At 37.7% G+C, this 17,858-nt stretch overlaps 1 protein-coding gene across 2 annotated transcripts in view; it reads right to left on the minus strand.

The window, feature by feature from the left end:
• The window catches only part of STK3 (serine/threonine kinase 3), a 137,280-nt gene that overhangs the window by 12,465 nt on the left and 106,957 nt on the right, over nucleotides 1-17,858 (minus strand). Inside the window, exon 11 of one of the 2 annotated variants that reach the window (XM_068672340.1) lies at nucleotides 10,215-10,306. The exons of the other annotated variant lie outside the window; for it this stretch is intronic. Within the exon in view, the coding sequence (XP_068528441.1) occupies nucleotides 10,215-10,306 (92 nt within the window). The remainder of the gene's footprint in view (nucleotides 1-10,214; nucleotides 10,307-17,858) is intronic. 2 annotated transcript variants of the gene reach the window in all.

The following is a 17,858-nucleotide window of genomic DNA, read 5'->3' on the forward strand; positions in this document are numbered from 1 at the left end:
CCTGACTCGGTTATATTCTTTATAAGGAAGAAAGCTCAGTTCGGTTTGAAATAGCCTGTTCAGAAGGGTTCGAGGAAAATAACATCATCTTTAATAAATGGAAAAATGATAGACACACTGTTTGCTGGTTTTCATTTCATGCAGAAAGCATTCTAGCAGTCACGTCTGACAACGTATAGGTTTCAACCGCTTTGGGTACAAGACGGACAGGAAAAATCTTATGTCCAGAAATTTAGGGTAATTTATAGGCAACAACAGCCAGGTTTCTTTTTCTCTATGGGAAGGAAGAAAATACAGTGAAGACAACAAGCAGACAGCGAAAGGGAGACATCATTTGATAGAGGCCTGAGATACACCAGAAAGGGCCGAAGATGAATGCAGCAACTGGGCAAAGCCAGGGCTGAGAGGAGAAGTTTAACCCAGCTGTTAGTCACAGCAGGAAGAAAAAGAGACCCCTGCCCCACAAAAAAACACACAGATTAATGCCCTGGGGACAGGGGAGATGGAAAGGAGGACAGCCAAACCTAGCTGAGGGGGGCACAGACACGGGGCCTGCGGATGTTGCACAGGGCCCTGCAGCAGGGGAACAAGGCCCAGTCCCACATCGCTGCCCTGCAACGACAGCTCTGGTGGTAGGAAAACCGATCGAAATCCGTCAGGAAACTTTCTTAACATCTTCAAGAGCTCCGAAGATTTTTGGAAATCTCTTTACAAGCTGAAGGGACGCTCTAATTCTTCCTAACAACACAGCTGTTTCACTGAAGTCTTATCTGCAGATCGGCCAGACGCTGCGGAGTTTCTGCAGGCTCGCTGAAGTAGAATCAGTTTTTCTTTCGATGAAATGCACCAGCCCTACCTTTATGAAACACAATTTTAATTAAAAAAACACTGAGCACCAAATAATCTTTAGCCAACCTGGCGAAATCCACATTCCAATGGACTAAATGTCAGACTAAAAGACAGACTCGATGCTGTCTTGCTTCTAGTCCAGACTAGATTAGAGATCTAAAATAAATTAGCAAATACAGAAATCGATAACACAACACCACTAAGCTTGCAGGTTTTCAGTAATACACAGTGTCTTATCCTTTAAAAACAAGTAGTACACTACTCTCACTACAAGTAACACACTAAGAAATATCCTGAAAGTACGAAAAGATAGAACAAGATAATAATTAAAACACATGAATCAAAAGGCCCATAAACCAAAACACACGCGCAATATTAAATAACAATAAAAAGCACCATCATTGTAATGAACAAGAAACGCAGGCTATTTCAACATTGACACACAATCTAATTCGATTATCTAAAACACAATCCACCCTGTGAAAAGTGTGATGCTTGCTGTATTATTAGTGTAGAAACCTCGTTTATTTACTGAACAAGATAAAATGACTCAGTGGCATATTCACTTACTGAGTCCCAGAATTGCCAAAATCACTTGCCAGAGAAATATTTTATTATCAAATATTTTGTCTATGACTCAAACATTCATGTGATTAAGCCAAAAATTAGCTTTCTTACCTTCACAGTATTATCTCCTAGGACAGTCTACAGCATTCGATCTACTTGCTTTGCCACAGAGTGCAGAACATTAGTTTGTTTAATCAGGTTTTTTTGATTACAGTTTGCAGATATAGTTGTGGTTTATTACGATGAGGGAAAAACATTAGACAGAGCCAACCTCAATGCAAACAGGTACTGTGGAAGCTTTTGTGACAACACTGTCAATTAATCCCAGTCCCAATTCATAGCACTCACTATTCCACTTCCGCATCTCTGGAGCAAATTACATCAATTATACAGCCCACAGCAAGGGAATGGTACAAGCTCTGCAAACCCTCCGGCCGTATGATGTGACCCCAGTCTCAGTAGAATCCTTCTGGCCTCTCTACCCACTGCTGTTTTTCAATTCATTTTACTGATTATCTACATTTTGGTTGTGTTTCAAAAAAAAAAAAATCAGTCAAGGAAAAAAAAAACACGCCATAAAATATTATTAATTGTACAGTATCAGTAAAAAAAGGAATATAATAATAAAATCTTATTCATTACATAGTGCATCAACAACGAATTTACTACATGTACTGCACTTGAAGTTGAGATGGCTGTAACTTCAAATCTAAGTCCTTCTCCTGAAAAACACTGTTGGAAATCTAATCTAGGTTTTAAACCTGGTTAGCATTCATAATTTGGAAACTGAAGTAAAACCAAGGGCCTTGTCTGCATTATTTCCAACTCTAACCATCAGGGCAGGAAATATTGAAGAGCTCCTATCAAGCTCCAACTCACGCCAAACAATCCATCCAGCACATTCCTAGACTGTATAAAAAGGATAAGGAAAATGTGAGCCAGACAAATGCACTCCTCAAATGCAAGGTGTCAGTACTCAGACAAAATCTGTGCTCAATTCAGTCAACCATTATGCAGTTCACAGGCTCATCTTTGAATAAAATTATGTTTCACAACTGCACTTTCAGAAGTAATTAAAAGCTGATTTCAATTTACATTGCCTTGTAAAAGCAGTTCAACTGTCAAGACCGTCTTCAGGGTAGTGCTTTTCCAAAGTACAGACAAAAATATAAATGTTAGAGTTATTAAATGCTCTTGCAATTTATTTAAAATGCATCACTGGGTTTTCTGCTCGCAGCACATCTATCCCTCAGTATGAATGGCATGCTGTATTCAGAGACATAACACTGAGCACACACAAGGTACAAATTAATGGGTCTGATCAGCTATTAAGTGTCATTGCTCAGAGCCTGAAGAACAGAGAGGGTGTGAACAACTCCCTCATCACCAACAGATCTAATGCATATGCATGAGTGCAAACGCAGGGAGACACAGGGTTAGTGTCAGACAGACTGAGTATCTGTCCTAGACTTTCTGTATTAAATATGAATTTAGCAACACACATGGATTGCTTCTTGATACAGTTATTGCACATATCTGGGTGCAGACATTAGGACTTACTACTGAAGAAAAATTACTCAGAAAAAAACAAATACACACTACACATTCTTGAGTTGATGCTAATGAAATTCACCTTATGTGGCATAAGGTTGCAATATAAAAGCATCAGTATCTTTAAAAGGTTAACATATTAAATGTCACAACTACAGTGCCTTATCAAGTAGTTTAAAAACTGGTTTTAAAATACAGGAATAGATTTTAAGAACTGTAGAAATGCAATAACTGAAGGACTTCCCAACACTGGTCTCCTCTCCCCTTTCCATCTGTATAAAAGAGAGGGATATTTCCATTTGTAAGCTCGAATGATTTTCCATGTAGAATCTACAGGTGACAGAAAAATGGATTTTGGCTTTAAGCCACTATCTTCAGAAAAGCTATTAGGGTTTGAATGCAAACTGCCTTGATGAACTGCCACACATATCGAATAGTGGACCGACTAGCTAATTCTCTTCTTCCAGAAGAAAAAAGCTGCCAGATCTGGTTTGGATGGGTGAAAAATTATACCTCCTTTTCTACTTACTGTCTTCGAGACTTGCACTGCTGCTGACAGAGCTGAAGACCTTGCATTCTTATGGTCTGAAATCACAACTTAATCAAAGCCTAGATGTCCCAGCATCCTATCATCAGAGAAGTTACACTAACAACTTAAGAACGCTACGCACATGGATAAGGCAATGGCAGGTTTTTTTGACGCCGCTGAGAAGGTAAGGTTTTCATTATAATATTCCTAGTTAATCCTATCCACATATGAGCACACAGTTCAGATTACACATACCATATACTTTCTGAGAATTCACGATGTAAAGTGAAATGTATTAGAGAAAAAAAATTATTTTGGCAAATTATTGTTACAGGTGAATGTCAAATTCACCAAAGGCTTTATTAAAAGGCACCATCAATATAAATAATGACTTCAAAATATTTTTAAAATTTCAACCATATCAGGAGATATTTTAAAGTTGCAACACAGTATACCGTATAAAAAAATGGGCTTGTTGAACCTTTAATTTTTAAAAATAATTAATTTGATAGTTTTCACTCTCACTAATGATTCTGACTTTAAGCCCTCATTTGCAGAATTGGTTTCTTGCAGCCCTCAACCATTTTGAACTCAAACCACATTCCTCTTTGCCCCATCAGTTTTTTATAGAGATATTTTGGTATTTTTGTGTATGTTGTGTGGATTCTTGTGGATTCCTCTTTGCCCCCTCTTGCTTTAAACACAATCTTCTGTTGGTTTTGACATTAATATGTCCCAATGTCTTCCATTCTGGGAGCTTGTGCTTACGCCATCTGATGGTCTGTATCACACAGGGAACTCTGGTAATTGGGAACCACACACCTACTAGCTTGGCTGATGAGGATGTTGCTAGAATTAACAACATTTACCAGATCTTGGCCATTAGCATAACAATAGCAAATGAGAAGCTTCAATAATTTAATGATTCTTTTTTTCCCCACAAATGGATTCTATTAATACGCTCCCAAATAGCATCTCAGTGCATAACCCCTTGTCTAGGCACTGCAACATGATAAAAAAAAAAAAGAGAGAGAGAATTTAACTTAATCATATTAATTTGCTAAACTATGCTGAACATATTTCATCTCTTGCTTAGCAATTAGTACCACAATATTTTAAAAAGTAGCCACGCTGCTTGAAAATTGACAGATTTGCTATTTATTGTTGCTATAACAACCATAGACAACTGTATAAGAAAATACCAAGCAATAAAGGATAAAACGCCATAGAAACAGATAAGAATAGAACAAGTCGTGTCAGCAGTAGCCTGAAGGAAAATTTTACGCACAAACAAGTTCATGGATAGACTTATAAGAAGGTGGGCAAACAGAAAAGGGCAGTTAAGGTGGGGAAACCAAAAAGGTAGTTACATGGAATATTACCAGTGTTCTCCAACAGAGATTACATGCAGATTAGTTGAAACCTCTGAGAAAACTAAAACACATTAGATGAAATTTTTTGAGAAAACATCCAGCAGAGATAATGATACAAACTCATTTCAGATTTTTGTTTTTTTAAATCTCTTGCTTATAATACTAGCGCTGCAGTGTCACACTATATAAATAGTTAAAAGCCCTCAAACCCAGAATACAGTAATAGCTAAATTGCTGCCAGTTCTACATGGTTTGCTAAAATTCCCTCCAGCAGAAGGAACTAACAATTGACTTAGGAAGTTACAAAGGAATTCAAATGTAGGGATCTATTTTCCTGTAGGTCAACCCACTACTGCACTGTATAATAAATGTAAACACGAAATGATATCATTTCATCTCTGCTCCTCACCTTTCCAACGACCTTTCCGAGAAAACATCCTGAAGCCTGAATTTTGTTTGACATGGAAGTCATACAGGCTGGATAATATGACATTCCTACCTACAAGCAAAACACCTTTAATGCATTAATTTCTCCCAAAATAAAAATGAATGTTAAACAGATACCTCTATATCAAAGCTAGAATCAACGCGCGGACCAGTCAAAAAATCAAAGTTTGGATACAGTAGAAGAAATAATGCATTTACGGCTCTTTGTTCAAAGAATTAACAAAGCCAAAATTGAACTTCCATCTAGTGAAACTCATTTCTGGATGTCATCCACTGACTCGCATTGAGAGTACAGTCAAGAAAAAAAAAAAACAAAAAACACTTTCTTTTCACATCTCTCTTGTTTCAAAGAAGGACAAAAAAGCAGATGGGATTAAAATGGAGCTTGAACCAAAGATGGTGAGTTTAGATTTGATTCAGCAGACATATGGAAACCATTACATAAAGAAGGGAATTCGTGCATTAAGAAGTTAGTTCAGGTGAGATGCAACTAAACCACAGACAAATCTGAACAGAAAGGACGTCTTGATTTGCTGATAATAAAACAGCAGTAGATTTGGGGAGCTGTCTGAAAAAGGGTAGAGATTAAGGAAACAGCTTCATTTTACACTTAATCTGATCTAATGACAGGAGGTAGCCAAAAGGGTCAGTCCTACTGTGTGAAACCCTCAGGCTCCTGACTGCTTCCTTCCATGAGCTCTACCAATTTGCAACTGCGGGGCAAGCTGGGATTGAGGGCACGGCACGGGGAGGCAGATGTTTGGTGAGCAAGCTGGGCTGGCTCACCTCACTGGCTTCTGATCAATACAGGGAGAGTCACAGAAACCAGCAGGTGCCCCCTTCTGCCCTGCCTCTCACCCCATAACCCCATTTCATCCGTGCATGAGGGTAAGGTGTCCCCATCTATCCCTGCTTCCAAGCTACTGGGTTGAGCATTGACCCACAAGCAGGCCTCAGACCACAACCCACACCTCAATTAATCTGTGTGCCTCTTCTCAGACAGCAATTATTTCATTTTATTTAAGAAATTTACAGCAAATTAACTTCCTTCAACACCTCCACCTTAGTCGGATTTGGACAATAATGCTCCAAAGTTACCAGGACAAACAGCACCATCGTGTAAGTCTCATTTCTTCAGGAAACAGACCAAAAAAAATACACGGCTAGATTGCAAAAGATTTTTCTCTGAACAGGGCAATTAAAAATTAGAAACACCAACATGATTAAATGTTAACAGAAAACACAAAGTAAAACTGAATATCCCATTTGGGATAAGTATAAGTTGGGGAGGGCAGTCAGAAAAACTTACGAAAGATGGTCATGCTTTCACGACAAAGTGAGTAAAATTGATTTGATACACTACAACTACTAAAGAATTAATCGTATAAAATATTTCCCCCAAAGCTTTGGCAACAGGATTGGTAGTTTCCTCAAATTCAGTCTGCAAGGAGAACTGCAAGCAAGTAACCTAAATACGGCAGCGAGGGATTCTGCAGAAGGGTGGGAATCAAAACAGAGGCTTTTCGCTCGTTCTGGTATTCACATCCCTTTCGAAGAAACGCAGGGATGGTGTATTCTCCACACATTTTGGGATTCATGTTACATTTGACAGTGGAATAACAAGACTGCCCTACATATACCAAAAATAGCAGGGGATCTCAGAACCAGTCAAGCGGTAGGTGAAAATGTAATGCAAGCAGGCAAAGCTTTTGTACCAATTATTTCTTGTGGCTTTCTAGGTGCTACTAAATTTGTTACTTACTTGAACAATATTTTTTAAAATGCAAGATACACACAGTAAATGCTGTGGTATCCGCAACAGACTGTACAATGCCTGCTTTTGGCAACTGCTTTTTAAAATTCCATCTTACAAAATAAGCCACTGCAATAATTTCTTACATTTTTATGTATCTGATAACATAAACTACAAATGTCATGAGCAAAATGAAAAGAGAATAAAGGCAGAAGAACAACAGTCTAGGACCAGATTATTTTATTCTCTGCAAATTTGCTCTTCTCCCATTACAAAAAGAATGCAAATTATGCCTTAATAGTGGATGTAAATTGGAATCCAACCAAGCACTGCAGTTGTCACATAGCAATACATTTTAAAACATGATCTAACTCATCAAATGTCTTTCTAAAAAGCCTTCACACCCCTGAAGAGGAAGAGATACTGACTTTAAAGAAAAAGCCTAAGGTGTCACTGGGAGTCCACTGACAGCCTGTCCTTTATGCCGTGTTATCACGCAGTCCTGCCCTGCTTTCAATTAACTGCTTGGGCAGCCCATGGCTTAATTTGGAAGCATTCAAAAGGTTTTTGAGAAGTCTTCAGTGATTTGGCATCACATCTCCTCACCACTGTGCAAAAGCACCACTTTGCCTTTGCATTTTCATCAGAGCTATCACAAGAACTGCAGCTCTGCTATTCATATACTGCTTTTAATTATGGGATGTTTCTGGCAATCTTAACTCTTCAGAAAATGTTTCAGTTTAAATATTTCAGCAAGGAAACTACTATTTCACTTTTTACTACAGATTTTGCTTGATCATTAAAAAAGCTTTTATTCTAATTAGTTGCGTAAGTCACAACCACAATCTCATTAGGAAACATTTCACCAGAAAATGCATGTTTATTATGAAATTCTCTCTCCTATAATTAAATAATAATTTAAAATTAAATAATAAAAGGCATTTGTGGACATACTTATTTACATATATGTAGATAAATATACATACATATATATGAGCAGGGCAAAAATCTGTATTACAAAGTAAGCTACTTCATTGCCTGCTACAACTTTCCAAGTACTGAGATTTTACACCACCACAAGAAAAATGTATCTTACTCCTGAAGTAATTACTGTTTTTACTGGTAATGACTGAAACACTTCATACTATGAAACTTGTAACACTGAGGTCAAAATGTGTTACTAAAATGACATGCTAGGGCTATTCCCAGCCGAAAGTGGCAAACCCAAGCCAGCAGGGAGGCTTTTACTCACTGCCATCCAGGCCAGCACGTGTCTAGGACCACGGGATGCGCTATAGCAATACCTAAGCCATAAGGCTGATGGCTTTTAATGAAGAAAAGATTGAAATGCAGTCAAACTGAATGTAGATTCCATATTTCACATCATTATCACACGTCAATTTAAAGGATTTGACTAATTTCAGGAGACTACTTAAAATTTCCAAATCAGAACAAAATTTCAAAATCTGAGATGGCTCCTATCAATGACAAGGCTCTGACTGAGCACGTTGCTGTTTAACCTTAAAAAACATACGCTCTGAAAGGAAGCATTTCTTAACATAAGCCTCCCACAAATAAGAAATGAAAGCCCTTTTACACTCAATTCTGAAGTCACCTTGTATTTCTACTCAAGAAGGAAGAAATAAAAAGGAAAACTTTGAGAGCAAAGACAGGAAGCTCCCTATTCAAGATTTACACAATTGTCCACCCAGATACTAACTTCCTAAAGCATCAGTGCAGCATGAGACTTCCTACTGTAACATCACTGTAGGTGACCTGCATTCACTAAAAATCATTAACAAAACAAGAGCAGCAACACAGCAGACTTCACAATTTCCATAAAATAAAATGCAGCACCGTGTTATCGTTGTTTACATTAACTTGCAGATCACATTTAACAATCTCAGACATTTACCAACCTCCTGAGATGTTTCCTGTAAGCCTCCCCAAACTGATGTAAAGTCCTGCTGTATTTACAGCAAAATTCTCTCTCTTGCCTGCTTCACAAATGGACATGTCTGCTATTAACAGCATTTTTACTTTGTGTTTTCCCACAAATCAACATATGCTTTTTTTCTATTGTACAAATGTCACAAAGATTTAACAGCAACCACCAGAGCAAGCAGAAACACTCCCTTGGAGAACGCACTGGGAACGAACATCCTGCAGAGAAGTATGTAAGACATTACACATACATAAAGATGTATATTGCATGTCCACAAATGTATCAAACACAGCAATTCAAGTTAAATTTCACCAAAGGTCAGTTGTGATCACAGACTGCTTGGCACTAAGCACCATGTATTTAGAGGAGCACAAGCCGACCAAAGCATGAAGTTTGCTGGCACAGTCAGATAAAAATTAATATTAAAACATATGGATAAGCCAGCCAGCTTTCACTTGAATACCTGACACATACTCAACTGATAACCACCTGCATTCAAAGTCCTTGGCAGCTTTGAAATGTCTTTTTTTTTCCTTCCTCTCTTTGCTTCTTTCCTTCTTTTTTTTTTTTCCCCTCCCTTTTAAAGAATAAAATACTCTTTAAGCTATTTCCCATCATATCAAGCACAAACATGCTTTCATTTAACTTCAGGAATGGAATGTGTCTTATTTTGATCTTTCACCTTTGTTCAGTTACAGAAACTTGTATTGCTGATAATAAGAGGCAAACCAGATCTTACTTAAAATATGATTTATGTGATGTGTTTGTATATTCTCAGGGACACTGCTTTCCAAATTGATAATTACTTACTTAAAAAAAAAAGTTTTACTTGTGGTCAGTCCTGCAAAGACAACTGGCAGGATCGCCAGCCTCCTGAGTCAGTAGTTTCATACATCAGGCACTCATTAATTTTAATTTCTAGCTGAAAAACTCTAGCAAGCTTCCAATAAATCATTGCCTGGTAATAGACAGGGGCATTCCTGTGACTCTGGCACCAACATGCACTTTTACAAAGGGGACTGCATATTCCCAGACAGGGAATACAGGAGCTGTACAGTTACAGACCCTGAATGTATAGCTGTAGGAGTGTGTATGCAGACTCTACTTCAATGCCTCATGAATCCCAGCAAAGAAAAGTGTGTGAGTGTGTGTGTGTGTGTGTGTGTGTGTGTGTGTACACACTTCTAGATGGACACTTACAGGATTATCATGTAATGAGAAACCAGGGCAATGGTTTGGCTGTAGGTTCCACGAAATACATACTTTTGCAGATCCAAGGTTGTCAAGACAAACTGAAAAAGGAATGAACATTTTACAGTAGAAAATGAGATCAAGGAAAAAAAAACACAAGTAATAGGAAAAGAGAATTAGTAATGTAACAGTAAACAAGGGGAAGGCAAAGCTATGAAGAGAAATAATTTAGAAACACATGCAGTAATCTGATGTGAAAGTAATTTCAAACATCATTATATTCCCATAACTGCAACTAAAACAGCCCAGAAATACCACGGCAATCCCTCCTCCTCACCTGGGAGTTTAACAAGCCTGAGATGCAAAAGAAACAACAAAATACAAACAGTAGACAAGATACAAATAGAAGACTACGAATTGTTCTCTCATGCTAACCCACACTCTTGACAGCTTCTAGGCTTGTTGCACTTCTGGTCCTACCTCTGCAAGAAGAGGAATGGCAAAATGAACTTTCCAATTATTTTGAGCTCCATGAAATTTCTGAGAAATTACAGCCTAAGTATGAAGTTCAGCAACTGCTTTCTGTTGACTGCATTTCTACAGGACTGAAAGAATAACTTCACCACTCCTGACAGTCCTTCAGCAGCACCTCTCTGCAAGTCCTGGTCGCCTTTAAATGGGGTGAAGATGTTGATACAAACTGTGAAGAAAAGGGACCTCTCCCTGAAAAGCACTTCCAAATGCATTAAGAGTTCTGAAGAAAACACACAACTCTAAACAATCCAGTTTTTATAATTTTAAGTACACAGAGATATTAAAAATATAAAGGCCCATGAAAGCAAGGTATAGGTCTTCCTTGTTTCACCTATATTCATTGAGGCCAATTTACAGTGCCTCCAAGTGACTGATTTTAGAGCACGGACTTGATTTTCTAAAAACACCGATAGGTTGATCTCCAGTGGTATTTTCCAAAAAATCACTTGTTACTTCTGTAAATAGCAGCTTAAACTTCGCACACCCCTGTGAACTCTGGACTATTTAAAATTTTGAAGACAAATTTAAGGGATTTCACTTGCATGTATGAAACCTAAGAAGCACACGTTACTACACATGTCTTTGACTTAACATTTCCCAAAATGCAGTACCAAAAAAAAAAAAAAGGTCTCCCTGGTTGTACCGACTTCTACTGGCTCTGCTCAGGACGGGTCAGACCCCACTCCAGCTGCACGGGGCCCTCAGGAGAAGTTCAGGTGGGTCAGAGGTGCAGAAGCAATGGAGATCACCACTGATGAATAAATTCTGTACTTGCTTACTGTGTGTCAAATGGCAACTTTCCACCCCTGTACTTCACAGGGCATTTACAGAGCAAGAAATCCAACCCACGAACACAGAAGTAGCCCCTGCAGCTTCCGATATTATTTCTCCTGCTTTGAATCAGTTGCTTGGTACTGCGGCTATCACTGGAAGTGCACCTTAATAACATTTTGCAGAGTGTCTCCTACTACTTTCTTCTTTCTTTTTTTTTTTTTTTTTTAATCTATGCCATAGAATTATGCCTCACATATATTTTATTTCCCTCCAAATTCAGCACTCGGCATGGGAACATACTTCTACGCTACAGGTACTTTTGTAAAAATCTGTGAGTAGTTTAATTTAAAAGCCATGGACAGCAACCTAAAGCAATTTTTAACCATGCAAAATGTTTTATAAATAGTTCCATGTGCTCTGTTCATCTGGAGTCTCACTAGAGACGAATAATGACCTTGTATTTCGTTCTCATTTACTCTGAATTAGCCAAACCTTGTGTTTTTAATTACATACTTAATACACCTGGCATGGTCTAATTACAGAAAACAAAACATCATTTAAACAAAAGGTGACCTTGAACTTAGTCTATCAAAATACCGGTTAACTTGAAGTTTTCAGTTTTTAACGAACTGCCAAGACATGCAATAGCAATTTTCCAAATGTGATCATATGCCTTTAGAGCACCAGACTTACTGCATTAGGAAACATCTGTACACACTCTTTATGGCTTTCTTCATTATTAATGCAAATCCCTCTTAGATTTCAATAGTGCTATAAACAGTTCTATAGGTAAACACCAAGTTCACACTACCGATATTTTTAATGTGTTAGACTATACTAAATCTAGATCTGACAACCAGCAGCCTGTTGGAGCTGGAGCAACGTTTTTCAGAAAGCAGTGATTTTTGCATGAGTATCACAGCCATAGGAACAAAGGGAATGTGAAACTGTAGCAATGAAAATATGCTGCAGAAGAGGCAAAGGGCTCTGACACAAGAAACTATTTTAAAAGCCGTGTTTATTTTAAGCACATTAGTTATCCTACTGCTGTAACGTGGTTACTTACAGCTTGAAATCGAGTACATACTTAAATTCCTTCTTCAGCTGAAGAGTTTTAGTGAAACTTTGTTTTTATAAGAATGCTTCGGTGAACAGCCTTCATGTATTTGATGCACATTTTTTACTCCTATTTGTGTCCAAGTAACACTAAGAAATTAGGCACAGCATATTTAATAAAGCATCTGGGATTTAAAGTCAACAGAATGTAATGCCTGTACAAAATTCAATAACGCCTAGAATTTCTGTAACGTAACCAGAGCACGTATCATTTTACGTTATGTACTTTTTTGACATTGCAAATTCATTTTAGTAAAGGAATCACTGAAGTACACGTTCTCCTCAACAGATTTCCAGTCATTTCCTTGTTTTTGTGAATTTGGTCACCGTTACAGCTATAATCCTTAATATGCCAGAACACTGAATATACGGTGCGTGCGAGGTAAAGCACCTCGATAACAGCAGTAGGTAAAGGCAGGAATTAAAATTTAAACACACTCAACGATCGACGAAACTACTGGCTAATTAATTCATAAACACCTGGCTTTACAAATGCATACTCTCAGAATATTTTCCTATGTTCTGTATCACTGACCACTGAATACTTCTAAAACAAAATACTTCTGCGCACAAGGGGTGCAGAAACCGGCTATTAGAAATTTTGACAGTGTTTCTGCATGAGAACAGACTGCTATCCCCACTGACATATCCAATGTTTTGAACAGAGGTGATCAAGTTGGAAAGAGTGTTTTGCATATTCAGTAGGGGTCGGTGCTTGTTGGGAAAAATGATTCTTAACCCATTTTTTGGTTACACAATTCACGTGAAAGTAAGCTATGCGGATAAGCAAATACATCCAAGGCTCTCATGAACGTTGACAAACACCCAGGACTTGATTTGGCTGACAAAATGAGGAGAATAGTGATTGTCTAAAGGAGAAATGAACCCCATGTTTTAACATCCAACAGACAGAATTCAATATATAGAAAAAGAGGAAATATTAGGAAAATGGTCTGTAACACACCTTATATGTGTAATAGATGTTGATTAAATGTTGAAATACATTACTCATTATTTATTTGAGCTGCAACAGCATCTGAAGCAAGACTCCATTACATGGCATTTCCAAGTAGTAGTCCTGGCATTTCTAACAAAGCAGTAATTCACTTCATCTGGAAGTGAAGGTGAGCTACATGACAGAAAGAGGAGTTTACCCTTTACATAAGGCCTGAAGTCCAAATTCCTGCATCTTACGGCAGCTCTGCTGTCAGCTTATCTTGGAAACGCTCATTTTCTGTTTCTGTGTCACTGTTTTCCTGGTGATAACAATTTATTCATTTCTGCTTTATACAAGGCAACAAAAGGCTGGTGAATAAACACTCAGATCTGAATCCTTTCACTGTTGTCTGGCAACAAAATGGTCCCTGCCAGTGCAATTACATTGCTTTAGCTATCAGAAAATCCTATTGCTGCAACATAGGCTAGACCAAACACACAGATACTGCTCCCACTAAAGCATGTAAGTGGCCAGAGCTAGCACCTTTCCCCTCAGGACAAGAGTCTTCCCTTCATCCCTGCTTATCCATCACTCTTGACTGTCTTCTGTTCAGCCAACACCCTGACATGACCTGGTTAGACAGCACAACGGAGTTTCAGAAGGGTGACAACCTGAAGGCATTTTTGTTTAATATATTAAATCTCTTTTATCATTTTGCTCACTGAAAAACTACGTGGATTTATGATGTAGTATATTGCTGAATAAAGACAAGTCTCCCTAAAAGCCATGGTGTTTGAATCTTACAATTACTGTCTTGTTTTCGAGAACTGCAATTCATATACCAGGAAAATCATTCCTCAGAGGTTCAAGAAGTGTTTCATTCCCTTAAGCTCTGGCACAGCTACGCTAGTTTGAAAGGAAAAGAACGCTGTCTGTCAAACCATGCTAGCGACACAAACACAGCCTGGAGCAAAATGGGCGCGTTACATCAGCACAGAGGAGTAAAATCAGAACCAGCGGTTAAAAAGATAATCTGTAAAAAACACCTTGAAACCATGCAGGACAAAATGCTCTGAGTGCTCATGACCTTTGAAATGAATGGGCACAAAGAGTTAGAACACGGTTCCTCCGTGAATCAAAAACTCTAACAGTTTTCTTGATGAGTCGTTTCCTAAATAAACAAGGAAAAAAAAAAGTCCCCATTTCACAATCACAACAGTAGCAAATTAATATAATTTTGTGTTCAATTAAATCTGATCCAAATAAACTGACATTATTTTTAGTCTCTCAATTGTTCAAAGCACATTTCTATAGCAGGAATCACAGCACAATAAACTTGTCAAAATACTGCAAGAAAGCAAACCTATAGCGAAAATCAGAAGACAATCCTAAAAATCAGTCCACAAACATTTATTCTTATTTATTTATCTACCGAACTATTTATTTATCAAGATGCAATCTAAAAGTTTCAAAGACCATTTCCTTATGCTGGAATTCATATTTCTAGTAATGAACTTAATTAAGCTTGCTTAATATACTGTACAGTAAAAGATACTGTCTTCTTTCAAGCCCTTAATACCAGCTATAAAGCATCTCAATAAAGTCCACTCACTCTAAAAAAAACACTCCTACAAACTGCTGGATTACATGAATGAAATCCTGAGACTGAAGATAATGGCTGCATCCACACTTTCTACACTGCACAACTATTTTAATAACCCTGGCAGCATCCCTGAGGACAAATTCCTTGCTGTCTACCACTTGCTAGCCTCTTCCTTCTGTGAAACCAATAATTTATTTACATGATATCCGAAAACAGCTCACGCAGGAAACAACAGTGTATTTTATTTATTTATTTTTCATTTGACAGCGTTTTGTCTCAGTGCCCGGAAGGAAAGATTCTGAGTTCAAAAATCTTTTCTCTGAGTCTTTCTACAGTTAGTTTAATAGCAAGCAGCTCCTTTAGGAAGATGGCATACATACTAACTCCCCCCTTCCTCCACTTGCACAGCCTTGCTGCTGCCAAGGGGTTGCAAGGCACTTAGTGTATTTTTTCCTGTGCTGCTGTTCCAGAACCAAAGACAGACTGTCACAACTTCAAACCAGTGCCCCGCTGACAGATGCCCCTATTCCTGAAGAACAAGCTATTCCCACCTGTGGATGCTCAAGATGCAAGTACAGAACTGACACATGGGGGAACTGATCGGATTCTTGGCAGCTACCGACAGCTTGGTTGTGCTCCAGAGCCCTTCAAAGTAGAAACGAACTCCAAATCTTCATCTTAATTCCTGGGGTGGGTATTTATACACTCGCACATATATCATTTTATTTGTGCAATGTTCTCCCTGAGAAGGGAAGGGAAAATTTAATAACCTATACAAATTGAGAAAGTTCTTACTCCTTGGAGGAACAAGAATTGCTAAAAATTGTTCTAAGAGCTACAGATAGGCATAACAACCTAAAATTTTTAACTGAAAATAAAAAAAAAAATAAAATCCCTTAGTGGTCTATCTATAAAACTGTGATGCAGTCTCCCAAGGAAAGTGATGAAAGTAACTTCAATTCAGACTTGTTAAGCTACTCTGCATTCAGTAGCACAGTGTTGGTCAATCTACTTTAGCAGGGATACAGAAGAGATCATTTTGTGAGTCATTTTAATCTCTCAGTTTTTGGATTAATGGTGGCTTGGAAGAAGAATTACCTCACTAAATAAAAAATAATTCAGTAGCACAGAGGAAAAGAAAATGTTGGAATCGTTATTTAGTCGCTAATCTACTTTAGGATGACTTCTGCTTGCACTCATACTTGAATTACCAGGTCCACACATCTCAAGTATAAGTTCAGAAACCACTGGAAGAATAAAACATCATTCCAGTTACTTTAACAGATATTATCAGTGGATTCGTGTGGTTTTGTAATTCAATGCTTTCTTCCATTTAGGTGTTCATTTAAACATAACGGGAGAGAAACTCAAGTTTATCTGAATTTCAAAATTTTGGAAGGCCAAGAAAAACACATAACAGTCTACAGAAGTCACCCTTACTTTATACCCTTGTCAAGAATACCTTATACTTACAATATTTTAGACCTATCTGCTTTTGATTCCAAGGAGAAAAATGACTTGTAGAATTCTTTCCCAAAAACTTAAGGGACTCAGAATTATCCAGATTATTTATGAAAAACACAAAAAACTAAGATCAGAAGTGGTGATGCTCAAGAAGTGGTGCATTTAGGTACAACATATCTTCAGAGAAATTCTGCCTGCCCAAAAAAATAAGCAAAAGCAAATTTTCCTCAAATACAAGGTGTCTTCAAGGTAATCCTGTCTACCCACAAGTTAGTGGCAGATGCAAACTACTACTGAGACCATCCAGATTTTCTCACGTAATTGCTTTAATTTTTCTTGTTTATAGCACCTGTCAAACTACTAGATACTCTGCAGAAAACATGCAGGAGATAGACTCCTGAGACTAAAGAACTGGTAGTATAAGCACAAATTGGAAACTACAGCTTAAGTAACACAAGTCAGTCAATAGCATACTGAATCAGAGGTAAAAGCTGGTATTTGCAAAGAAAAGGAATGAGAGGGTCAAAGGGGGTCAGTACAAATTCTCAGAGGGGCAAACACAGTGACTGACAAATATGTTGCAGAGATAAGAAAGCTTTTGCTAACTACAAATTACCGGTGACAAAAGCTAACTAAATCAGAATTAAGTTTACACATTTTCCCACTTCATACAAAAACCTCCTGTGTAACCTGTGATATGTCACACGTACGATTAATTCATCACAAATTCTTTGATTTAGCCTTTCAGTAACTGTTATCACAATATTGTAACTCATCATTTATAGTAACTGGAAAGGTGGAAGGAGAAGACAGAACAAGGTAAGCGTTTGTATAAAAGAAACTGGATGCAATTCAAAAAATTAGAAAAAGCATCTAAAACAAGGGTAGCAGATACTATCATCAGTCTTATAAAATAACATATAAATTAATTTTTGACTCAGATCAGTGATTTCATTCACTAGTTTAGCTTTTTATAAATTAGCATTTTAAATTCTGAATTATAAGATACAAACCATTTAAAAATACAGGGCAACACAAATTTCAGAAAGTAAAAGAGTTGGGGTCTACAAATACTCTAAATGGTACCTGTCCACACCAACAATTTTAACAGAAACTGAATAAAAATCTCAGTGGCAACTATCATAAAGTGCCTTGCTATGGTGTGGTTATCAGATGATGGGGGTTTTATGTCTATTACAACAGAAACAAGGCAGCAGCTCAAAAA

This window comes from Anas acuta, chromosome 2 (assembly GCF_963932015.1).
Source record: "Anas acuta chromosome 2, bAnaAcu1.1, whole genome shotgun sequence".
Lineage (NCBI taxonomy): Eukaryota > Metazoa > Chordata > Aves > Anseriformes > Anatidae > Anas > Anas acuta.